Source organism: Chiloscyllium plagiosum, chromosome 21, assembly GCF_004010195.1.
Source record: "Chiloscyllium plagiosum isolate BGI_BamShark_2017 chromosome 21, ASM401019v2, whole genome shotgun sequence".
Lineage (NCBI taxonomy): Eukaryota > Metazoa > Chordata > Chondrichthyes > Orectolobiformes > Hemiscylliidae > Chiloscyllium > Chiloscyllium plagiosum.
Window position 1 is genome coordinate 31728250 of NC_057730.1, and position 26162 is coordinate 31754411.

The following is a 26162-nucleotide window of genomic DNA, read 5'->3' on the forward strand; positions in this document are numbered from 1 at the left end:
GAGGGGAGACCGTACCTGAGTCCAGGCGGCTGTCCCTGGTCGACAGTGCTGCTTTTCAAACCTGTGGACTCTGGGATTTTGTACACATTCTCCCTGTTTGATAAGAGAGGCGTAAGATAACGCGGGCGGCGAACGTCAGGGAGCGGAGGACGGCGCGTTTAAATATTCAGACCTCAGCCCGCTCTGCATCGGTATTCCTGGACAACTTTGGAGTTTAAAAGAAAAAATCCAGGAGGAGGGAGACGGAGCCAGGAGAGGAAAGCAAACGACTCAATGCAGTGCCCTGACCGGGTTAGCAAGCACAGCCAGGATCCGGGAATGATAGGGAGCTCCCCGTGTGAGAGTGTCTGTCTGTGAGGGAGACTGAGACAGTGTGTGTGTGTGAGAGAGAGAGTGTGTGTTTGTGAGAGGGAAGGAGAGACAGTGTGTTTGAGAGAGAGAGAGTGTGTGTGTGAGAGGGAGACTGAGAGGGAGAGAGTGTATATGTGTGTGGGAGAGTGTGTGAAAGGAAGAGACTGTGTGAGAGAGAGAGAGTGTATGCGTGTGTGAGAGAGTGTGAGAGGGAGAGAGTGTGTGTGTATGTCTGTGTGAGAGAGAGAGACAGTGTATGTGACAGGGAGAGAGACAGTGTACGTGTGTCTGTGTCAGTGAGGTGACAGAGGGTGTGGAAGAGGGGGAGAAAGATTATGAGACACAGTGTGTGACAAGGACAGAGATAGTATCTGAGGGAGAAAAGCGTGCCTGTGGTGAGAGAGAAAGTGTGAGGGAGGGACAGAAAGAGACTGTCTATGTGAGAGGGGGAGTGTGTATGTGAGGGAGAGATACATTGTGTGGGAGGGCGTGTGTTTCTCTCTGTTTGTATCTGTGTGTCTCTGTGTGAATGCGTTTATCTCTGTGACTGTGTGTGACTGCCTGTGTAACTGTGTGCGTTGGTGTGTGTGTGACTGTCTGTCTAGGTGACTGTGTGTGTAAGACTGTGTGAGTGACTGTGTCTGTGTGTGTGTGTGTCTGTGCGTCTGTGTGTGTGGGTGTGTGTGTGTGTGTGTGTGGGTGTGTGTGCGTCTGTGTGTGTGTGTGTGTGTGGGTGTGTGGTTCCCCCTGCAGTGTCAACTCCCTCCTTGCCTTACCCCATGCACGGAGCAGGGAGCAGGCAGCAATGTGCAGCATCCCCAAGTAAAGCGGACGAAGTGCAGTTGGGGACAGCGCTGCCTTCCCGGAGCTGACCTTGCCCTGTCTCCCTGAAGCCTGGCAGTGTCCCTGCTCTGGTGGCCAGGCTCCTCCGCCCTCAGTCTGTGCCCACAGCCCCAGATGCCCGAAGAGCCGGTGCCGAGCTCCTGGACCAAGATCATGTTCGCGCCCCTGTCAGCAGCTGCCCTGAGACATGGCATCTAGACTAGGGGTGAGAGTGGTGCCAACTCCACCCAGAGGGACCCGCAGGCTCGTCTTCATCTTCAGCCTGTCGCTCTCCTTCACCTACCTGTGTTACAGCCTCATCTTCTGTGGCCACTCCATCATGCAGAAGCCGCTGGCTTTCCCCGAGCACCGAGCCTGCTATCTGCTGCAGAGATCCCAGCACTGTGGCCACTCTGCCCATCCCAACAGCCCGGGCCGAGGGCACGCAGCCCCTAACAGGACAGTCAGCGGCAGGAGCCCGGAGCGGGACAGGGTCAGCGAGACATCCCCCAGGCCGGGCAGTAAGCGCCTGCCTCTGGCCATTATTGTCGGTGTGAAGAAAGGAGGGACCCGGGCGGTGCTAGAGTTCATCCGAGTCCACCCCGAGGTCAGGGCGCTGGGCACCGAGCCGCACTTCTTTGACAGGCACTACGAGAAAGGACTGGAGTGGTACAGGTAACACTGGCATTGGTACAGTCAGGGTGGGCATGACACTTACCATGGGCATGGGGACAGACTGGGCACTGGATACTGTCCAGTTATATGTGAATTAAGCTGGAAAGGGTTCCAAAGAGATTTACCAGGATGTTGAAGGTTGGAGTTATAAGGGAAGGCCGGATAGGCTGGGACTTTTTTCACTGGAGCCTAGCAGGTTGAGAGGCGAAGTTTATAAAATAACAACGGGTACAGATAGAGTTGATGGCAGTTGTATTTTCCATAGGATTTCAAGACTATGGGGTACATGGTTAAGGTGAGAGCAGTGTGATTGAGAAAAAGACATGAGGCACCCTTTTTGTTTAACACGGAGGGTGGTTCAATTGTGGAATGAACTTTCTTAAGAAATGGTGGATGCCTATACAATTACAACATTTAAAAGACATTGGGTGGATTCATGAATAGGAAAGGTCTGCAGGGACATGAGCCAAGAGCAGGCAGGTGGGACTAGTTTAGTTTCGGATGATGTTCAGCATGGACTGGTTGGGTGGAAGGGTCGGGTTCTGTACTGTATGACTCTATACATGTTATGGGTCTGATCTCGGTACAGTGTGTGCATGGTATCAGGGTAGAATTGGGCATCAGAAAGGCACAGTGTGGGTACGATTAGAGTGTGGTGTGCCATTTTATTGATGACATGATTTGGATGGTCTGGCTGTACAAACCAACCTCTCGCCCTCATTCTTCTGTTTACTGAGGTAACTGCATTTAACATCTTCCCCTGTCTTAATCTATTTACATTTGTTGCCACAACCATTTTTTCTCTTTCTACCTACAACCTACTTTGAAAGTCAGTGGGAAATTCTGCATTTGTTGTGACTCTATGACTCTATGTGAGCTGTATCTGATCTCAAGTGTAGCTGATCTTTTGTTAAATTATTTGAAAATGAGTGCCATATTTTGGTGCCTTACCTTTTAAACAGTTTAATAGTGGCTGTGTGATACAATTAAAGGGTTAGTGTGCTTATCACCATACATTCTGTGGAATGGGTTATATTGTGGGTGGCACTGCTGCCTCACAGCGCCAGAGACATTGGTTCAATTCCTGCCTCAGGCAACACTCTGTGTGGAGTTTGCACATTCTCCCTGTGTCTGCGTGGGTTTCCTCCCACAGTCCAAAGATGTGCAGGTTAGGTGAATTGGCCACGCTAAATTGCCCGTAGTGTTAGGTGAAGGGGTAAATGTAATGGGTTGGTGTGGACTTGTTGGGCTGAAGGGCCTGTTTCTACACTGTAAGTAATCTAATCTCAGTTTGAATTCCTGTTTTTTGTGGTTTGCCTCCCATCAGACTGATCATTTATTGACAGGACTGATAAGGAACCAGTTCTTAACTAGCCTAGATAGTTGGTTTGGAGGGAAAAGTAATTTGTGTCATCATGACTATTCCTGTTGTTCAGGGACAGAGGCACATTTATGATTCTTACTCCTCTCATCAAGGGAGAATGTCTAATGGAAACCTTTTTTATTGATTTGTGAACACATATAGCCTTGAGGTTATCAGTTTGAAAGTCAATGAAAGTAGATATGATTAAGTTCATCCGTCCAGCTTTTTCTCCCTCTCCCCATCCCTCTTTCAAACTCAGCCTCCCATACCTTCCTCCTGAGCTCCTCTTGCTCCCCCACTTCCTCCATTCTATTCCATCCTTCTCTCCCCCAATCTCGCCAACTGCTTTCCATCTCTGTCTGCTCCTTCCCTCTTTCTTTTCCTCCCTCACATTCTCTCTTTTTACTGGTTGTTGTCTCTCCCTCTAACCTCATCCTCTCACTCTCCCTTTTTCACCTTGCCAGATTAAGACTTGTCACCTAATGTCCATTAAAAAAAGTGTAAATTTATGAAAAAATTAAATGACAGATTCCCCCAAGGGCTGATTGGCAACATGGCCTTTGTCGTGATGTAATGAAATATGGAGAGCAGGAAGATTAGATTACATTACAGTGTGGAAACAGGCCCTTCGGCCCAACAAGTCCACACCGACCCACCGAAGTGCAACCTACCCATATCCCTACATTTACCCCTTACCTAACACAACAGGCAATTTAGCATGGCCAATTCACCTAACCTGCACATCTTTGGACTGTGGGAGGAAACCGGAGCATCCGGAGGAAACCCACGTAGACACGGGGAGAATATGCAAACTCCACACAGACAGTCACCTGAGGCAGGAATTGAACCCGGGTCTCTGGCGCTGTGAGGCAGTAGTGCTAACCACTGTGCCACCGTGCCACCCACCCAGACTACACTGTTGAGTCAGCTGATGTTAACCACAGCGACTGTAGATCAGGGAAGGGAACATGCTCTCCAGAGACAGAGGGCACATATACCAGCTGGGGACAAAATCAGATGTGATACGATGCCCCACTTGTTGGAATGACCAGCCACCACTCACCGTCTGAGCACAGATGTGAGAAATGGGGTCATTCAGGTTGAATATTGTGGAATATTCAGGACTCAGCAGGAAGTCTACTCCCCTTGCAAGAAAGTAGCACATAAACCAGGGGAAGTACAGCAAACAGCTGCATCAGGAAATCCTGAGAGTTTGTTTCTCAGCCTCTGCTCAGACTCTGTCAACAGGGTCGCCTTTTCCCAGCGCACACCTAATCCATCCAGAGAGCAGTTTTTAAACACATTCAGAAAATAAATCAACAGGGGCCAGGCAAAGCAGATCAAATCAAAATGTAAAACCCCAATCTGTTCCTGTGCACAGTACATTATCCTGTTACTGCTGTTTGAATGGTGGAGGTTTATTCTGCTGTCTCCCCTCAGAAAATACTGCAATGTAAACTTGGTATTGCAGAAATAAAATTGTTATTTTAAGTGTGTGGTCATTGCAGATCAAGAATTTCTACCTGGCAGCAGTGTGGCTTGCTAACGGACTGACTGTAATTCCTTGGCAATTTCTGAATGTAGGTGAGTTGTCACGGTGGGAGTACCTATCCCCATTGACAGTCTTTATGACAAATTCTCTGATTTGCTTCCTCACTTCCACCCTGCAGTAAATGACATTAGTTAAATCCTTCCTGTCTGTTGATAAGGAGAACCACAAGCTGAGACTCAAGTGTTACCCACCAGTACAAAATAAGATCCTTGTTTGATGCCATCAAACAGTGCCCATTGTATAATACACAAGCTACAAGATAACAGGGACTTATTTAATTTTTCTGTCACTTGCTGACAAAGTCAGTGTGAGTGAACATTAAAAAAGAATGAAATTAGGTCTGACTTTGATGAGCTTGTTTGTTTTTATTGTATTTGTCCCTCATCAGCCTGAGGGATAGGAGCTGATGATTACTCTTTGCATTAGTGTGAACATGGAACACTCATCAATTAGCAAGAATTGCTAAGGTTACCTTTATTGGCAACTGTGGCTTAATGAGCAACACTCTCATCTCAGAGGCAACCAGTCCTACGCTGGAGGTTCTTGCACATAATCTTGGCTAACAGTGCAGTACTGACAGAATGCTGCACTGACAGAGCAGCCATCTCTCAGATAGGATGATAAACTAACCCAACTCCTCAGGAAAAGCTGCCATGACTCAATCTGGAAAGGAGAGCATTAGAGTTTCCCCTTGCATTCTGGCCAACATTTGTCCCTGAGCTAACGTCACTAATACAGGTTGACTGGTTCTTATCCAATCTGCTCGAGGGAACTTGCTGTGTACAAACTGAGTGCAGTGTTTCCCACAATTCAGCAGTGATGACACTTTAAAAAGTACTTTGATTCTGAAGCGCTTTGCCGCATCCTGAAATTGTGAAAGACTCAGGGTCACAGAGATGTACAGCACAGAAACAGACCCTTCAGTCCAACCCATTCATGCCGCAGAGATCCTATATCAATCTAGTCCCTTTGCCAGCTTTGGCCTATATCCTTCTAAACCCTTCCTATTCATATATCCATCCAGATGCCTTTTAAATGTTGTAATTGTACCCGTGCCCACCACTTCCTCTGGCAGCTCATTCCATACACGCACCACCCTCTGCATGAAAAAAATTGTCCTCTAGGTCCCTTTTAAATCTTTCCCTTCTTACTCTAACCTTTTGCCCTCTTGTTTTGGACCCCCCCCCCCTACAGGGAAAAAACCTTGTCTATTTATCCTATCCATGTCCCTCATGATTTTATAAATCTCTGTAAGGTCACCTCTCAGCCTCCAACGTTTCAGAGAAAACAGCCCCAGCCTGTTCAACCTCTCCCTATAGCTCAAATCCTCCAACCCTGTCAACATCCTTGTAAATCTTTGCTGAACCCTTCCAACTTTCACAACATCCTTCCGAAAGAAGGGAGACCAGAATTACACACAATATTCCAAAGGTGCCTAACCAATGTCCTGTACATCCACATGACCTCCCAACGTCTTTACTCAATGCTCTGACCAATAACAGAAAGCATACTAAATGTCTTCTTCACTATCCTATCTACCTGAGACTCCAATTTCAAGGAACTATGAACCTGCACTCCAAGGTCTCTTTGTTCCGCCACACTCCCCAGGACCTTACCATTAAGTGTATAAGTCCTGTCCTGATTTGCCTATCCAAAATGCAGCACCTCACATTTATCTAAATTAAACTCCATCTGCCACTCCTCACCCCATTGGCCCATCTGATCAAGATCCTGTTGTAATCTGAGGTAACCTTCTTCGCTGTCCACCACACCTCCAATTTTGGTGTCATCTGCAAACTTACTAACTATACCTCCTATGTTCACATCCAAATCATTGGTATAAATGACAAAAAGTAGTGGACCCAGTTCCAGAAGAACAAAGTTAACATTTCGAGTCAGAATTCTGAAGAAGGTGTTCAGAAGAAGGGTCACTGGACCCGAAACGTTAACTCTGCTTTCTCCCCACAGGTGCTGCCAGACCTGTTGCTTCTGTTTTCATTTCTGATCATTAGCAGGTCTATGTTTTATTTTACTGTCAGTCTGAGCTGCACTGCCTAGCTGCTGTCATTTTCCCCGGGTATGGCAGACAGGGAGAAATCAGGACCCTGCTTTGGGAGCAGATTCCTGGACCCCTGCTGGATAGGGTGCCATGCCATACCATGCCAGCCTGGTCCGATGTAGGTACCCAGGTGAAGCAGTTTCAGCCACCTGGAGGAACGTCCAGCAACATAGGAAGAAGGTCAATGATCTTCTCCACTCTACCAGCACAAGTGCCACCTTTTGCCCATATCTCACACTCCACTGTATCTCCATTACTCTACCTACCTCCCAGCAAGGCTCACATTCTATAACTCTCACCAGAGCCATGCGACATCTTCCCCACTCACCCTCCTCCACTCCAACCCCCGCTAAGCCTCCCTGCCCACTACGATGCCTCCTCACTCACTCAGGACACACCTCCATCCCCACATTTAGTAATAGCTGTGCCACCCACGTTCGTCATCAGTAATACATGCCACTTTCTCATTCCGCAAGGGAGCAGCTCAGTCGAAAGACTGATGATAGGTGGTGTGCTTCCTGGTCATTCTGCTCCTTGCTCTTTATGAGAGAGCACCCTGGTTGGACCACCCTGAGCAGGCCTCAGAGCCTGTCCTTGACATACCATGCCAGAACATTCTGAGTGAAAGCTATCCCTCCTTGACATGCTTGAGGCCTGCTGACAACGAGTTTACTGGGTTTGTATCTGCACTAAGTAGCACAGTAAGACAGCAGTAATGTAAGGCTGGTATCTCTGAGCACCAAAAGGCAGGGCAATGTCAGGTGAGGGTGCTGTGAGCATCCAAGTGGGCACAGAATGAGTGAGCTCTATGACACTGAATGATGCAGCTAGGTCCAGTCCATGAGCTGGTTGTGATTTCCTGAGTGCACAATGTCCTTGCTGCTGCATTACAATGAGAGGGGCCAGTGCTGCCCAAAGTGTAGCGTGGAAGTGCAGTAGTGTACTGTAAGTGGGTTGGTAATGTGCTATCACGGTCCTTAAAGGCTGGCACATGTTGGATGCCAATGTCCGTGGATGTGGGGTTTGTGTGCCCAGTGTCTGTGGGGTATGCCCTGAGATGTCAGTGCCCATTTTACACTCTGAATGAGGTCATTCAGAGTGAGCAGTTAGCTGAAACTACTAGTTACTTACTCTGGTTCCCTTGTCAAATTCTCCTGATGTCTAATTCACTTACCACGTTTGGTGAGATGGGAGGCTGGAGGAGAAAGTGAGGTCTGCAGATGCTGGAGATCAAAGTTGAAACTTTATTGCTGGAACAGCACAGCAGGTCAGGCAGCATCCAGGGAACAGGAGATTCGACGTTTCGGGCACAGGCCCTTCTTCAGGAATGAAGAAGGGCCTGTGCCCGAGATGGGAGGCTGAACATTACTGAGTGAGTTGGGCTGTTAACAAAGTGGTTAACAAACAATAATAACTGTCAATGCCCATGAATGTGCAGCTAAGAATTCCATTTCATTAGGCACTGGCACTAATATTGGGACAAGAACAACTGTATCATTGGGGCGGGCTCCACCTGAACTGATTGGAACCAGGATCCCAGCGCAAAGATTAGTAAGGTGGTCACAAGAACTCTAACCAAGTTAAAGGTGGGGGAGGTAGGGTTAATAAACAATTCCTGAACAAGTAATAACAAGTTTACAGATAACACAAAGGTAGGTGGAGAGACAGGTAATATTGAGGAAGTGAGGAGGCTGCAGAAGGAATGCAATGTTGGCATTCATTTCAAGAGGGCTAGAATACAAGAACAGAGATGTACAGAGATGCTGAGGCTGTATAAGGCTCTGGTCAGACCGCATTCGCAATATTGTGAGCAGTTTTGAGCCCAATGTCTAAGAAAGGATGTGCTGACCTTGGAGGTGGCCCAGAAGAAATTCACAAGAATAATTCTGGGGGTAAAGAGTTGCCACATGAGGAGCAGTTGAGAATTCTGGGTCTGTACTTGATGGAGTTTAGAAGGTTGAGGGAGGGATCTGATTGGAACTTACAAAATACTGAGAGGCCTTGATAGAATGGGTGTGGAGAAGATTGTTTCCACTAATAGAAGAGACTAGGACCTGAGCACACAGACTTAGGATGAAGGGACGATCCTTGAGAACAACAATGAGGGTGAAATTCTTCACTCAGTAGCTGGTTAATTGGTGGAACTCATTGATACAGACCATGTGGAGATCAAGTCATTGAGTGCATTTAAGACAGAAATAAATGGTTCTTTATCAGTGAGGGGATCAAGGGTTATTCAGAGAAAACAGGAGAATGGGATTGAGAAACATATCAGCTGTGATCGAATGGTGGAGCAGTCTCTGTGGACCGAATAGCCTAATTCTGGTCTTATGGTCTTGCCACTGCCCAGTGGGATTTTCACCAATGCACTTGTGAAAAACATAAAAGATGGAGCGAGTGGCTTCCTATGTTGAGATTGGCCTCACAACATTTATCGCCAAATTCTATCACACACCTTGCCATAGCCCACGTCACTCAGAGCCACTAAGATTCTGCCCAGTGTCGGCGCAAGTTGTTTGTTTTTATGATAACCTTTATCCTATTCTTTGCATTGTTTCAGACTCTGGTAGTTAACTTGATTGACACATATATTCCTGCAAAGTTTCTACCTGGTTCAAGTATGCTTTGATAGTTCAATTCAGTAAACAGATTAAGCCAATTTAAAACCCGTTTCATTATTCACTAGCTGTCAGTTGGATAATAAATTCTTGGCTGCACTCATCCAACCAAATAAACTACATCACTGGTGTTCATTCATACTTGGCCCTTCAGTTCTACTTCCTAATAAATAGATCAAAATTAGAAATCCAGACAGTGGTTGATGTTTTTAAAGTGCTTATGGACTGGACTTGAGTCTGCAAACAAGCAAACGGCACTTTCAGAAAGATTGTAAAGCTTGTCTCATTGTCCCGTCAAACCTTCCTATGGCAGGTACTGCACAGGTTAGGTACAGAGTGAAGTCTCCTCTTCGCTGTCCCAGCAAATGCTCTTCCATTTAGAGGACCGAATAAAGAGATTATTATCTTTTTAGTCCAAATAACATTGCTGTGTGACGGCTGTTGGATTTCTGTGCAGTATAAATCAGTTGGATTGATACGTTAATTCAGTCATTTCGGTCAATTGACATTGAGCTGTAGTCCTGTGGCTGCTAACTACTGGGATCAGTATTGCAGGAGGATTTAGAGAGACAGAGAGACAGCACTTTACCAGAGAGACTCTCTGAATGCTCTCCAGTTGATTCTATCTTTGATTGTTCCCACAAACTAAGAGACACCTGTTCATTTCAAAATTTTAGCACTTTGCTCTAAAAATTGATCAAGAGAAAATGTTGACAGGGAAACAAAATTTCATTCTGCAACATATCAAAGAACAAAACAGGAAAAAATGCATCTAGTTTACTGCACCTTTAAGAGTTCAGCCCATTCCCACAGTGCACCAGGAAAATGGTCCATTCCCACAGTTTACCAGGGAAATGACCAAACTGAACAGTGAATGAGAGGAAAAGTCCTGTCCATACTGCACAGTGGAATGGCCCAATCCCACAGTACATCAGGAAACTCCCCAGTCCTACAGTGTACAAGTGGAATGACCCAGTTTCAAAGGACATGGCATCAGGAAATTTTAGAGTAGACTAACCAGCTTTGTGCTTAGCTTTGCAAATGTACAGAGCCCTCTGTGTTAAGCCTTACACATTGCTGTCAGTGAGCAAGCCATTCTCAAGGCCCTTTATTGCTTTGGTACCTGTTAAAGCATAGTAAGGTTATGGAGGAGATGCAGGAATGGGTGTGGAAGATACTGCAGGGAGGATACGTGGTCAAGGGATGGATGGGATTGAGGTGCTAGGTATTTGGAGTTGTCTATGGAAAGGGATGCACTTGTGGAGTCTGATGGTCTTTTCCTCTCCTGAAGATTCTCAATCTGCAATGTGATGTACAGTCACTGGGATTAGGAGTTGATGTAGGCGGGGATCTTTGTTTTATATTTTACATTGAGTTGGAGAAGGTGATCTGGTGAACACTCTGCTACCAACACCCAACAGAAAAATACTTGGTGCCTCACACTAGAATTCACTTCAGGGATTACTATTTACAAATTTGCAACTCATGGACTGGTCAAATCAGAGTCAAACAGTCAGTGACCACACTGTGGACTGACTGTAACCATGACAATTAATACCTAATAACTACAGCATTTGAGCTGTGTACAAGAAAACACAAGTCCTTTTCCCCCCTCCCCCTCTCCTCTCTCAGAAGCACTAACTCTTGCTGGTGAATTGTTCCATGTACTGGCCACCCTCACAAAAGGGATTATTGCTCCCCTGTCAGCCCAGATACATTATTTGCCAGATGCATACAATTAGAAGTGGCTCATGGCCAGTCTAATCTGTACAGGATAGACTCACATTCAGTTTCAACTGGATAGAGAACGGATGCTGGACTACAGAGATCTCTGCTGTAGAGACAAATAACTATCATGCTGCGGCAAACACCAAGCCCTGATCATCTGACAACCCCTCCTGGCCTGAGGCCAGATGTAAATAAGCCTGGAACATAATCACGCAAGCTACTGTTTCCCTAGATCCAGCCCACCACAGGGCCATTCCCGTTACAATAGGATTTGGGTCAGCAGACTAGCCCATCTATCTCCTTAAAGATCTAACTGAAGGCAACTAAAAGATCCAACTGGAATTTTCCAGTAGGCCTCCAGGCAGAGCTCGCTGCCTACCTGGACGGAAGACAATCACAGGCCACCCCGTGAGATAATCCTTGTCACTCCACCCCAGCGCTGGTCTGGCTGATGAGGCTGTTGTTTCATTCACTCATTAGATCTGGGCAGTATTGGCTGGGCCAGCATTTATTGCTTATACCTAGTTCCCCTCGAGAAGATGGTGGTGAGCTGCCTTCTTAAACTGCTGCAGTCCACACGGTGTAGACTGACCCAAAATGCCCTTAGGAAGGCAATTCCAGGATTTTGACCCAAGGATATTGAAGGAGTGGTCATATATTTCCAGTCAGGATGGTGAGTGGGGAATTTGTAGATGATGGTGTCCCCATGTATTTGCCATCCATGTCCTTCCAGATGGAAATGGCCATGTGTTTGGATGGCGCTGTCTGAGGATCTTTGGTAAATGTCTGCAGTGCATCTTGTAGATAGTACACACTGCTGCTACTGAGCATCAGTGGGGGAGGGAGTCGATGCTTGTGGACGTAATGCCAATCATGCAGACTGTTTTACCCTGGATGGTGTCAAGCTTCTTGAGTGTTGTTGGAGCTGTATCCATCCAGAACAAGTGAGGAGTATTCCATCACATCTCTGACTTGTGCCTTGTAGATGGTGGATGCCATTTCAACTATTTTTAATTGTAGATTTTTAAAGGTTTGACAGCAGTGTCTGCTATTTTGAAGTATGTGTTCTCTTCTTTATCGTCCACTATAGGGTGATGGCTCTTTTCAGATTACTGAAGGGCCTCAGACTGGTCATCCCACTTCTAGCACATATCTGGGCTGAGAAATGGCAAATGGAGTTCAACCTGGATAAATGTGAAGTGATACATTTTGGAAGGTTGAACTCGAAGGATTAAAGACAGGATTCTTGGCAGTGTGGAGGAACAGAGGGATCTTGGTGTTCAAGTACAAAGATCCCTCAAAGTTGCCACCAAAGTGGATAGGGTTGTTAAGAAAGATTATGGTGTTATGGCTTTCATTAACATGGGGGTCAGGTTTAAGAGCCGTGAGGTTTTGCTACAGCTCTACAAGTCCCTGGTGAGACCACACTTGGAATATTGTGTCCAGTTCTGTTCGTTGTACTATAGGAAAGATACAGAGAGGCTTTGGAGAGGGTGCAAAGAAGGTCTACCAGGATGCTACCTGGACTGGAGGACTTGCCTTATGAAGACAAGTTGACTAAGCTTGAACTTTTCTCTGTGGAGAGGAGGAAGAGAAGGGACCTGATCGAAATGTACAAGATAATGAGAGGAATGGATAGTGTCAATAGCCAGAGACTTTCCCCCAGGGCAGGGTTGACTGACATGAGGGGTCATAGTGTTAAGATATTAAGAAAAAGGTATAGAGGGGACATCGGAGGAAGGTTCTTTACGCAGAGAGTTGTGAATGCATGGAATGCGTTGCCAACTGTGATGGTGGAAGCAGAGCCATTAGGGATATTTAAGTGACTCCTGAACATGCACGTGGATAGCAGTGGGTTGAGGGGTGCGTAGGTTAAGTTATTTTATTTTACATTAGGATGAATCATGGACCAAAGGGCCTGTTCTGTGCTGTACTTTTCAATGTTCTATATGTTCTATATCGTCTTGCCAACAGCGAACCTGTCTCCACGACATTTAAAGAGACACCCTCTGCAATTCTCAGAGTGACTGGTTTCCCCCACATGGAGGTGCTTGGTTTATAGCCCAGAGGAATCCCACATCCTATTTCTTATCCCCAGAGGGCAACTCCAGCCATAGCAGTCTTAGTCAGATTGAGGATTAAACACAGACTACGGAACCTATCAGTGACATTTCACGATCAGAAAGTGTTGCAAATTCTTTAACAAAACACTGTGAGATCCAGGTTATATAAATAGATTATTCCAGGACATCTATTCTGTGTGATTTGCAAATTTGTTACTTGCAATTGACAAGGTTTCTTTAATGTGTGAATTAAACAATGCGTTCACTGCCTCCCACTCAGTGTGCAGTTTGTACTGGATCTGATTTCAATCGTCCTCTTTGTCCTAATGTTATAATTGGCACCCTAAGGTGGCCAGTTTACCTCAGCTTTCATGACACTTGATCCAGTTTGCTCTCCTAATTGGGAGGCATTGCTCTGCACCAGTCAACATTTAATCACTGAAATAATTTCCCCAGCTCATTGACACACCGGAATATCTGATACTGTATGCTGGTTATTTTGGTTCATAAAGATTTATGTAAATATCACCGCCTGCTAAATCGCTCCTGCAGTTTGTTGTGAAGCCACTTTTAGACCTCTGCACCCACTCACAAGCCCCTTCCCCTTACTGACTCATGGGTGCCTCTCCCCTTTCAGGTTCTTCACCACACCGCCCCCCCCCCCCACCACATATTAATTTACACTGATAACTTAGATAATTTATGCTGCTAGAGTCCCCAAAGGCACATGTGTCCAAATGCTAATGCAAATGCAGCTCTTTGACACACAAGTATGGAAGTATGGTGCTGGAAAAGCACAGCCGGTCAGGCAGCATCCGAGGAGCAGGAGAGTCAACGTTGCGAACATAATCCCTTCATCAGGAATGAAGGGGTGGCCCAAGGGGGCTGAGAGATAAATTGAAGAGGGGTGGGGCTGGGGGAAGATAGCTGAGAATGCAAGCTGGGGCCAACACAATGGCTCAGGGGTTAACCCTGCTGCCTCACAGCACCAGGGACCCAGGTTCAATTCCACCCTCAGGCAATTGACTGTGTGGAGTTTGCACATTCTCCCCTTGTCTGAGCTCTGGTTTCCTCTCACAGTCCAAAGATGTGCAGGTTGGGTGGTTGGCTGTGCTTAAATTGTCCTTCGTGTCCACAGGTGAGGTGGATTAGCCCTAGGGGAAATTCAGGAATAGGGGAGGGGGTGGGATGTTCAGATGGTTGGTGTGGACTCAATGGGTCAAATGGCCTGCTTCCATATGGTAGGGATTCTATCAGACAATAGGGTTTTACACTGACAGGAGAGCACAAGCCAGTGAGACCCAGTATTCTATCATTGTGACTGCACACTGATCCCAGTGTTAACACAAACCCTGGTTATAAATCAGAAGGGTTGAGTTTAATTTCCCATGGATCCTGACTCCTGAGAAATTGATTTTATTGTATTTTCTCTGCTTTCTTTCGCCTCACTAGCTCTGCAGTTCAGACAAAGAATACTTATTCCTAGAAGACTATGGAGAATTGAAATATAAAATTACAAGCAGAGGCTTCAGTCCAATTGGAATTTGTGTCACAGGACCCCATTTTCCAAATGGTACGCTGGGCTGTTGCCTGAAACTGGTGAGCATTTTGCAAACCCTGTCCTGGGATCCTTTAAAAATGGATCCAATCCACTATGGAGACTGTCAACCTCAAATCTGCTAACATCAGCCATCCCCACCCCCAACAAAAAACTGACCCTGTTAACCCTTCCAATGTCTGAGTTTCCAACCCCATTAATCCCTAACCCCGTTAACCTCAAGCTCATTTAGCAAATTCCATCCCCATTAAAATATTTTAAGCCCAGCCCACCCAGTAAATTTGAATGCTGTTAACTCCTCCACCCCATTAACCTCATCAGCTCATATAATCCACCAATTGACCATTAACCCCTCAACCCATTAAACCCTACACCTTTAGCCTCCACCCCAGTTATTCCTTATCTCCATTAACTCTCTAATGGCATTAACACCATAACACACATGAACCACCTTCACCTTGTTAACCTGACCTCTCGTTAGTCCCAGCTTCCATTAATTCCATCACCATTAATAATCTTCTTCTGTATATTCCTCAATTCCATTTCCCTTCAATTTACTAAACTCCTGTCATCCTAGATGAATTCTTCCAACCCCATTAACACCTTTCCCTGTTAATATCAGGTCAAGGAAGTAAACGTCATCGCAGTCAGTCCTGGTACAGATGAAGAAATTAATCATTAACCAATTTATACTAATGTGGATGTAGTGGTTAACTTAGTAAGTCAAACTATTTCCCACTTCCAGTGATTGTGTATACCTGTTATACATGAACCTATTGGTGTATAATTCCTTGAGGAATTCTTCTTCAGACATTTTTGCACTGAGAACACATAGACAACTACAGTGGTAATACAGTATAGTTTCTTGTAATATAAATGTAACAATCCCTCCCTGCTCAATATCTGTCTGAGTAAGGACCTATGGTCAGAGAGAGCCAGAGATATAACCATTCCAGTAAGGTGGCACAGTGGCTCACAGCACCAGGGACCTGGATTCAATTCCACCCTCAGGTGACTGCCTGTGTGGGTTTCCTCCATGTGCACTGGTTTCCTTCCACACTCCAAAGTTATGCAGGCTAGGTGAATTGGCCATGCTAAATTATCCAGGGTCTGCACGTTAGGTGGATTAGCCATGCTAAATTATCTAGGGTCTGCAGGTTAGGTGAATTGGCCATGGGAAATGCAGGGATATAGGTATAGGGTAGGGATGTAGCTTTGGAGTGGGATGCTCTTCGAAGAGTCGGTATGGACTCAATGGTCCAAATGACCTGCTATGATTCTAGACCCAGCTCTTATTTAATCAAATTCCCATTTTGTCCATACAGAATTGCTTCTGACCCTAGTTATTCTTCCATGTTCCATTCAGTCAGAACCACACTCCAGGTATCACCAATGGTGGAAATCCTAAAACCTCTGTGGGCCTTGTATCTTAATCACAATACTATCATCCCTTTGATTCACTTCCATTGTAAAGAAGCCCAAAGGATCAAATCTCTACGGAAGTTGCTGCAGAAATAAAAATGAGGGGATGTAGCTTCTCATCCACTCCCTTTGTACAGGAGTTCAGAGGATCAAATCTGTCCTCAATTACTCCCATTGTATAGAATCCCAATGGACCAAATCTTTTCCTGTTCACTTCTATTGTATAGAATTACAAAGAGTCAAACCTTTTTCTATTCATACCATTGTATGGAATCCCAAAAGAAAATGTCTTACATTTGTGTGGCATTTTCTGTAACCACTGGTTATCTCAAAGCATTTTCTAACCAAAATACACTTGAGTGACGTAATGTAAGAGACCTAGCAGCCAATATGTACTCAACAAACAGCAATGTGATAATGACCAGATAAACTTTTTTTTAAAATATTGATTGAGGGAGAAGTGTTGGCTAGGATACTGTAGATAACTCCCCAACCCTCCATTGAACTAGTGCCAGGAGATGCTTTACAGCCACTGAACCAGGCAGATGGGCCTGAGTATAACAACTCATCAGAATGATGGCACCTTTGACAAGCACTGCTTCCTCAGTACTGTACTGATATATTAGCTCTGATGTTTGTCCTGAGTTGGATTTGAACTTGCAATTCAAATTCAAATTCCTCCCTATCAGGCTCACTGTACAGATTCCCAGTGGACCAAGTCCATTCCCATTCACTGCCATGTACTGAATCTCAACTGATGAATTACAGCCAATGCTAACTTGTATCCTAGAGCACACACTGATTTGCAATTTGACACACGTGTTGGTTTGATGCAGGCATAGAATTCACAAGACATTTGGCCTAATAATCTCTGTGAATTGGCAACATGTAGTCCGCATGCTCTGCACAAGTCTCAAAATAGAAATAATTAAATCAAGAATTGCTGATTAAATATTCTTTCTTATCAGGAGTGTGAGCTTTGTGCACTGAATATACTGAGCCCCCAGCCAGATTGCAGATAGTGCCAATCGATTCACAGTCTTTTGTGCAAAATCTAAATGCTTTGCACTGTTTCTGTTTTATTCATTCATTAAACTACGGAATTAACATTAGATAGACAATGTGAGGCACTGATTGCCAAATTGGCTTGCTGGAACGATAATTTAGAAATCTTTGATGTTGATTCTGATCCTGTTCATGTTTCAAGATTTACCAGAACGCACTTGTATTTTCTCTGAATTCCGCTGGGGTAAATCAGAGGGAATTCAGACAGTCTGGGGGAAACTATATCCACGAAGGCTTCACTTTATCAAGGGTGAGAGAACATGCATCACTGGAAAGATTCTGTCTGTTGCAGAATTTCTCAGCTGGAGTTTGAGACACCCACAGGCTTAGTGTTCCCTTTGTCACGAAGCTTAAGAGACCATGGTTGACCAAATTAGTGCAAAGGGTAGGAGGCTCTCTTTTCATTCACTTATGAGATGTGAGCGTCACCAGCTGGGCCAGCATTTGTTGCCTCTCCCTAATCACATTGAGGGCAGTTAAGAGTCAGTATGCTTCAGTGGGACTGGAGTCACATGTAAACCAGACCAAGTGAACATGGCAGATTTCCTTGTCTAAAGCACAGTAGTGATCCAAATGGTTTTTTTTTACAACAATTGACAATGGTTACATGGTCACCATTAGACTAGCTTTTAATTCCAGAACTTTATTGAATTCAAACTTTCACCATGTCGCATGTCCCCAGAAAATTGATGTAGCCTCCTGGATTACCAGTCCAGTGATATTACCATTATCCCCTCTCCTTATGATGTATAGGATCTGAAATGTACAAATAATGCAGCATATAATGTACAGTATAGGACACATTACTCACGCAGTGAAAGATGGCCATGTACCTTACACTCCTTGCAAATCTGGATTTAGACAAAATTTAAAAATTAATTCGCTTTTAGTGAATTTGAGAATATTTCAATATTGGAGATGAACACTAAATACCAGCAATATAAATAACATCAGGCAAACATTTACCACTCATGAAAGCATCAGATTAATGTGTTGATTTAATATGATTCCATTGTCTTAATGTGAAAACTAAGAGTAACTATTAACCACACAAGGGAATAACTGAACACACATATTAACCAAATCGCAGCAATTTCCCCCAAAAATTAACCAAGCTTCACTATTAATGAAAATGGTTGATAACTAAATTTTGAGAATCAGTGGAATGGGAGCATTAACTATTTTAAATCATCTGAAATGGAGCATTAAACAAATGGGAGCATTGACTGAAGCAGGGCATAAAGTGTATGATAGCATTAATTAAAGGGAAAAGAAATAAACCCATGGGAATGTTAACTGAACAATGAAAGAACTAATTGGGAGTAGTAACAGAATGGGAACATGAATGTAGAGACTGAATTGGAGCATTAGCTGAATGAGATTATGAATAGAATGAGCACTTTAACTGAACTCAAGTATGACCAAGTGAAACTATGACTAGTGAGGGGGCATTAACTGAGCTGGAGCCTTAATCCCATTAATCTGTATCAATTTAAGGGGAACATTAATCTGAACAAGTGAAATAAAGAGAACAGGGGCGTTTATTCTGAAAAATGAACATCTACCTGATGCAGGACAAAAGTCCAGTGAGATGGGTTTTATAAAATTATTAAATGCTCATTGGCTAATTTTACAAACAGTAATCCCCGGGTTACATGCAATGTATGGCTTTTATGTAATGCCTGATTTATACATTGTACATTGGATTGTGTGCAGCCTCTTTCTGACTAATTACCTTCCCTGATCCCTCATAATATTTATGGTCCATGTGCAAGGGGAAGTTTCTGCCCTGTCGTGTAACCTTTATTAAATGTTGCCATGTCAGGAGATTTGTTTTAAAATGAGTGCTTAGATAATCTTCAAACAAGTATCCACTCAATGATATCATTATCTTGTAAGATGAGTTTTAAATACTTCACATATTGACAGCACGTATTATTCTCAGGAACCACACTGTTCTGACATGGGATCGCTCTATGCTTCTGTTCACCAATTAAAAATAAATCACATCCCTCGTGATGTTTAATTTCCAAAGTTCCTGTCCACTTCTCTGGAGGCTTCAACTGTTCACTGGCGGTGTCAGCTGTGACTCAGTCTGGAGTACTCTCTCTGAGTCAGAACAATAAGTTTAAGACCCACTGCACAGACTTCAGCTCAGTGTTGCTCTAACAGAGTTACTGATATCAATATCAGACATTAAACCAAGCCCCACCTGCTCTCTTGGTTGAAAGTAAAAGACCCTGTGGTACTATTCAACAACAATAGGGAGATGTGCCTGGTATTGAGCTCAATCCTCAGTCTGCATCACTAATAATGATTATCTGCCCATTGTTGCATTGCTGTTAATGGAAGTTTACTGTATACAAATTTTCTTTTAAATTACAGCAGCATTTCAAAAACCGCTTAATTGACTGTAAAATGTCCTGAAGTTTCCTGAGGTTACAAAAGTTAGTAAAATCTTTCGATGCACTCTCCCAGCACCCCTTAATGGTACTCCCATCCAGTTCATTTTTTTAGGTTATTGGAGGGCAATGGGAATAGGTATGACACCTCACTCTCCTCCAGAGCAGATCAGACCGTGAGCACTGGCTGACAACAGCTCAAGCAGCTCACATTGAGTAGTGACCCTAAGACTCTATTAGTATTCGAATTGAACGTTCACTTTACCAAATCCTTGTTAATTCATTCTACACCAGACAGTTTGCTAAGAAGGCAGCACCAGTATATTTTTAATGTTTGGTTTATTTACAGACTGAAATATTACATATGTCTGCCATCTCACTAACCAACACTGGGAGTCCCTGCTTTGTAGATATTTTCTAATCCTCAGAGATGTTATAACACATTTCTTGAGCAGATGGGACTTGAACCTAGAGAGGGGGACTCAAAGATAGGGACACTGCCACCATAGCAGCCATGTTATGCTCCTCTTGTTCAATGTGGGAGCTCAGGTACACGGCTGATGTCCCTGGCTCCTTCATGTGCAGGAAGTGTGTCCAGTTTCAGCTCTTGTTAGACCGCATGATGGCTCTGGAGCTGCAGATGGATTCACTTTGGAGCATACGTGATGCTGAGGAGGTCATGGATGGCACAGATTAGGATTGCTGAGGAAGAAAGGGAATGGGTGACAAAAAGGCAGAGAAAGAGCAGCAAGGCAATGCAGGTGTCCCCTGCGGTCATCTCCCTCCAAAACAGGTATACCGTTTTGGATACTTCACCAGGGGAAGACAGCATTGGCCAAGTTCATGGCACCGTGGCTGGCTCTGCTGTACAGAAGGGTGGGAAAAAGAGTGGAATGGATACAATTGTAAGGGGAGTAGATAGATGGTTGTGTGGTCGAAAACGAGACTCCAAAATGGCGTGTTGCCTCCCAGGTGCAGAGGTCAGGGATGTCTCGGATCCGCTGCAAGACATTCTCAAGGAGAAAGGTGAGCAGCCAGTTGTCGTGGTGCATATAGGCATCAATGATATCGATAAGAAACAGGATGAGGTCCTACAAGCAGAATCTAGGGAATTAGGAGCCAGTTAAAAAGTAGGACCCCAGAGGTAGTAATCTCAGGATTGCTACCAGACCATTGTGCTAGTGAAAGGAGGAATGATAGAATAAGCAGGATGAATGTGTGGCTTGAGAGATGGTGCAGGAGGGAGGGGTTCAGATTTTTAGGATATTGGGACCAGTTCTGGGGGAGGTGGGACTATTACAAATTGAACAGTCTCCACCTGGACTGGACTCCCCTTTGCGGGGGAGTTTTGTTAATGCTGCTGGTAAGGGTTTAAACTAATGTGGCAGGGGGATGGGAACCAAATGAGGTTAGAGGACAGTCAGGAAGCAGTAACTAAATCCTGTAAGTAACTAGATAATGAAGTCAGAGTGACTAAGGGGAAGAGGAGGCAGGGAGCTGATGATGAATTCAAAGGGACTGGTGGTCTGAGGTGCATTTGTTTTAATGCAAGAAGTATAGTAGGTAAGGCAGATGAACTAGGGCTTGAATTAGTACCTGAGAGCATGATGTTATTGCTATTACTGACACTTGGGTTGAGAGAAGGGCATAATTGGCAGCTAAACATCCCAGGATATCGATGCTTCAGGTGGGATAGAGTGGGAGGTAAAAGGGGTGGAGGAGTTGCACTACTGGTCAGAGAGGATATCACAGCTGTGCTACGGAGGGCACTATGGAAGACTCGAGCAGTGAGGCAATATGGGCAGAGCTCAGAAAGAGGAAGGGTGAGGTAACAGTGTTGGGGCTATACTACAGGCCTCCCAACAGTGAACATGAGGTAGAGGTGCAAACATGTAAACAGATCATGGAAAGATGTAGGAGCAACAGGGTGGCGGTGATAGGAGATCTTAATTTTCCTAACATTGACTGGGATTCACTTAGTGTTAGAGGTCTAGATGGAGCAGAATTTGTAAGGAGTATCCAGAAGGGTTTTCTATAGGAGTATGTAAATAGACCAACTCGGGAAGGGGTCTTACTGGACCTTGTGTTGGGAAAAGAGCCCGGCCAGGTGTTCGATGTTTCTGTGGGGGATTACTTTGGGAATAGTGATCACGATTCCATAAGTTTTAGAATACTCATGGACAAAAAAGAGATTGGTCCTAAAGGAAGAGTGCTAAATTGGGGGAAGGCCAATGATACCAACATTTAGCAGGAGCTGGGAAATGTAGATTGGGAGCAGCTGTTTGAAGGTAAATTCACATTTGATATGTGGGAGGCTTTTAAAGAGGTTGATTAGAGTTCAGGAGAGATATGTTCCTGTGAAAATGAGGGATAGAAATGGCAAGGTTAGGTGAAGTTGTGAGACTAGCTAAGAGGAAAAAGGATGCATACATGAGGTCTAGGTGTCTAAAGACAGACAATGTTTTGTAAGAATATCGGGAATGTAGGACCCTGAAATGAAAATTAAGAGGGTTAAAAGGGATATGAGATATCTTTAGCAAATAGGGTTACAGAAAATCCCAAAACCTTTTTTCATACAGAAGGAGCAAGAGGGTAACTAGAGAAAGAGTTGGCCCACTCAAGGAGGAAAGTTATGTGTAGAGTCAGAACAAATGAGTGAGATTCTTAATGAATACTTTGCATCGGTATTCACCAAGAAAAAAGACCTGATGGATGTTGAGGTTAAGGATAGATCTTTGAGTACTCTAGATCAAGTCAGCATAAGGAAGAAGGAAGTTTTGTGTCTCCTAAAAGGCATTAAGGTGGACAAGTCTCCAGGTCCGGATGTGATCTACCCCAGGTAACAGATATCTTTGCAATATCCTTGAACAAGGTGAAGTCCCAGAGGACTGGAGAATTGCTAATGTTGTCCCCTTGTTCAAGAAGGGCAGCAGGGATACACCAGGTAATTACAGATCAGTGAGGCTGGCGTCAACAATTAGGAAGCTGCTGGAGAAGATACTGAGGGATAGGATCTATTTACATTTGGAAGAAAATGAGCTTATCAGTGATAGGCAGCATGATTTTGTGCCGGGAAGATCATAACCTACAAACCTAATAGAACTCTTTGAGGAGGTGACAAAGTTGATTGATGGGGGAAGAGCTGTAAATGTCATATACATGGACTTTAGTAAGGTGTTTGATAAGGTTCCCCATGGTAGGCTGATGGAGAAGGTGATGTCTCATGGGGTCCAGGGTGTTCTAGTTAGATAGATAGAGAACTGGCTGGGCAACAGGAGACAGAGTACTGATGGAAGGGAGTTTCTCGAAATGGAGACCTGTGACCAGCGGTGTTCCGCAGGGATCTGTGCTCGGACCACTGTTGTTTGTGATATATATAAATGACTTGGACAAAAGTATCGGTTACCTGATTCGCAAATTTGCAGATGACACCAAGATTGGTGGAATAGCAGATAGTGAAGGGGACTGTCAGAAAATACAGCAGAATGTAGATAGATTGGGCAGATGGGCAGAGAAATGGCAGATGGAGTTCAATCTGGGCAAATGCAAGGTGATGCATTTTGGAAGATCCAATTCATGAGCGAACTATACAGTAAATGGAAAAGTCCTGGGGAAAATTGACTTATAGACAGTTTTGGGTGTTCAGGTCCATTGTTCCCTGAAGGTGGCAACGCAGGTCAATAAAGTGGTCAAGAAGGCATATAGCATGCTTTCCTTCATTGAACTGGCTTTTGAGTACAAGAGTTGGCAGGTCACGTTACAGTTGTTTAGGACTTTGGTTCAGCTGTATTTGGAATACTGCGTAAAGTTCTGGTCGCCCCATTACCAAAAGGATGTGGATGCTTTGGAGACAGTATAGAGGAGGTTCACCAGGATGTTACCTGGTATGGAGGACATTAGCTATTGAAGAGAGGTTGAGTAAATTAGGATTATTTTCATTAGAAAGATGGAGGTTGAGGGAGGACCGGATTGAGGTCTACAAAATCATGAGAGGTATAGACAGGATGGATAGCAAGAAGCTTTTCCCCAGAGTGAGAGATTCAATTACTAGGGGTCACGAGTTCAAAGTGAGAGGGGAAAAGTTTAGGGGAGATAGAGTCATAGAGTCATAGAGATGTACAGCATGGAAACAGACCCTTCGGTCCCAACAATCCATGCCGACCAGATATCCCAACTCAATCTAGTTCCACCTGCCAGCACCTGGCCCATATCCCTCCAAACCCTTCCTATGCATATACCCATCCAAATGCCTATTAAATGTTGCAATTGTACCAGCCTCCACCACATCCTCTGGAAACTCATTCCATACATTCACCTGGAGGTGCAGATGAATCTGTGGCGGATATGGAAATTTCCTTTGGTGCCTTGGAGGGAAAGCCCCAAAGGAAACTTCCATACACCTCCCTCCAAGGCACCAAAGGAAACTTCCATATCCGCCACAGATTCATCTGCACCTCCAGGTGAATGTATGGAATGAGTTTCCAGAGGATGTGGTGGAGGCTGGTACAATTGCAACATTTAATAGGCATTTGGATGGGTATATGCATAGGAAGGGTTTGGAGGGATATGGGCCAGGTGCTGGCAGGTGGAACTAGATTGAGTTGGGATATCTGGTCGGCATGGATTGTTGGGACCGAATGGTCTGTTTCCATGCTGTACATCTCTTCTTTCCACCTATCGCATTTCCGACGCCCCTCCCCCAAGTCCCTCCTCCCTACCTTTTATCTTAGCCTGCTGGACAAACTTTCCTCATTCCTGAAGAAGGGCTTATGCCCGAAACGTCGATTCTCCTGTTCCCTGGATGCTGCCTGACCTGCTGCGCTTTTCCAGCAACACATTTTCAGCTCTGATCTCCAGCATCTGCATACCACACTTTCTCCTTCCTGAAGAGCTCATGCCCGAAACGTCGATTCTCCTGCTCCTTGGATGCTGCCTGACCTGCTGCGCTTTTCCAGCAACATATTTTCAGCAAACAAATTTGTAAAAAGATCTCAGCTATCTGTAAGAATAATAGGGTGGTTATGGTCAGGGATTTTAATTTCCAAACATCGACTGGGACTGCCATAGTGTTACAGGTTTATATGGAAAGGAATTTGTTAAGTGTGTACAAGACAATTTTCTGATTCAGTATGTGGATGTAACTACTAGAGAAGGTGCAAAACTTGACTTACTCTTGGGAAATGAGGGCGGGCAGGTGACTGAGGTGTCAGTGGGGGAGCACTTTAGGGCTAGCGACCATAATTCTATTCGTTTTAAAATAGTGCTGGAAAAGGATAGACCAGATCTAAAAGTTGAAGTTCTAAATTGGAGAAAGTCCAATTTTGACGGTATTAGGCAAGAATTTTCAAAAGCTGTTGGGGGCAGATGTTTGCAGGTAAAGGGACGGCTGGAAAATGGGAAACCTTCAGGAATGAGATATCGAGAGTCCTGAGAAAATATCTTCCTGTCAGGGTGAAAGGAAAGGCTGGTAGGTATAGGGAATGCTGGATGATTAAAGAAATTGAGGGTATGGTTCAGAAAAAGAAGGAAGCCTATGTAAGGTATAGACAGGTTAGATCGAGTGAATCCTTAGAAGAGTATAAAGGCAGTAGGAGTATACGAGGGAAATCAGGAGGTCAAAAAGGGGACATGAGATCTCTTTGGCAAATAGAGTTAAGGAGAATCCAAAAGATTTTTAAAAATACATTAAGGACAAAAGGGTAACTAGGGAGAGAATTGGGCCCCTCAAAGATCAGCAAGGCGGCCTTTGTGTGGAGCCATAGGAGATAGGGGAGATACTAAATGAATATGTTGCATCAGTGTTTACTGTGGAAAAGGACATGGAAGATATAGAATGTAGGGAAATAGATGGTGACATCTTGAAAAATATCCATATTACAGAGGAGGGAATGTTGGATGTCTTGAAATGCATAAAAGTGGGTAAATCTCCAGGGCCTGATCAGGTGTACCCTAGAACTCTGTGGGAGGTTAGGGAAGTGATTGCTGGGCCTCTTACTGAGATATTTGTATCATCGATAGTAACAGGTGAGGTGCCGGAAGACTGGAGGTTGGCTAATGTGGTACCACTGCTTATGAAGGGTGGTAAGGACAAGCCAGGTTACTATAGACCAGTGAGCCTGATGTCGGTGATGGGCAAGTTGTTGGAGGGAATCCTGAAGGACATAATATATGTGTATTTGGAAAGGCAAGGACTGATTAGGAATAATCAACATGGCTTTGTGTGTGGGAAATCATGTCTCACAAACTTGATTGAGTTTTTCTGAAGAAGTAACAAAGAGGATTGATGAGGGCAGAGCAGTTTATTGTATCTATACGGACTTCAGTAAGGCATTCAACAAGTTTCCCCATGGGAGACTGGTTAGCAAGGTTAGATCTCACAGAATACAGGGAGAACTAGCCATTTGGATACCGAACTGGCTCAAAGGTAGAAGACAGAGGGTGGTGGTGGAGGGTTGTTTTTCAGACGGGAGGCTTGTGACCAGTG

General features: G+C 44.6%; 1 protein-coding gene across 1 annotated transcript in view; it reads left to right on the forward strand.

Annotated features, from left to right (window-relative positions):
* Positions 1-1029: 1029 nt before the first annotated feature.
* LOC122560395 (heparan sulfate glucosamine 3-O-sulfotransferase 2-like) overlaps positions 1030-26162 on the forward strand; it is a 75586-nt gene continuing 50453 nt past the window's right edge. Inside the window, exon 1 of the mRNA XM_043711026.1 lies at positions 1030-1848. Coding sequence (XP_043566961.1) covers positions 1382-1848 — 467 coding nt within the window. The 5' untranslated portion in view covers positions 1030-1381. The remainder of the gene's footprint in view (positions 1849-26162) is intronic.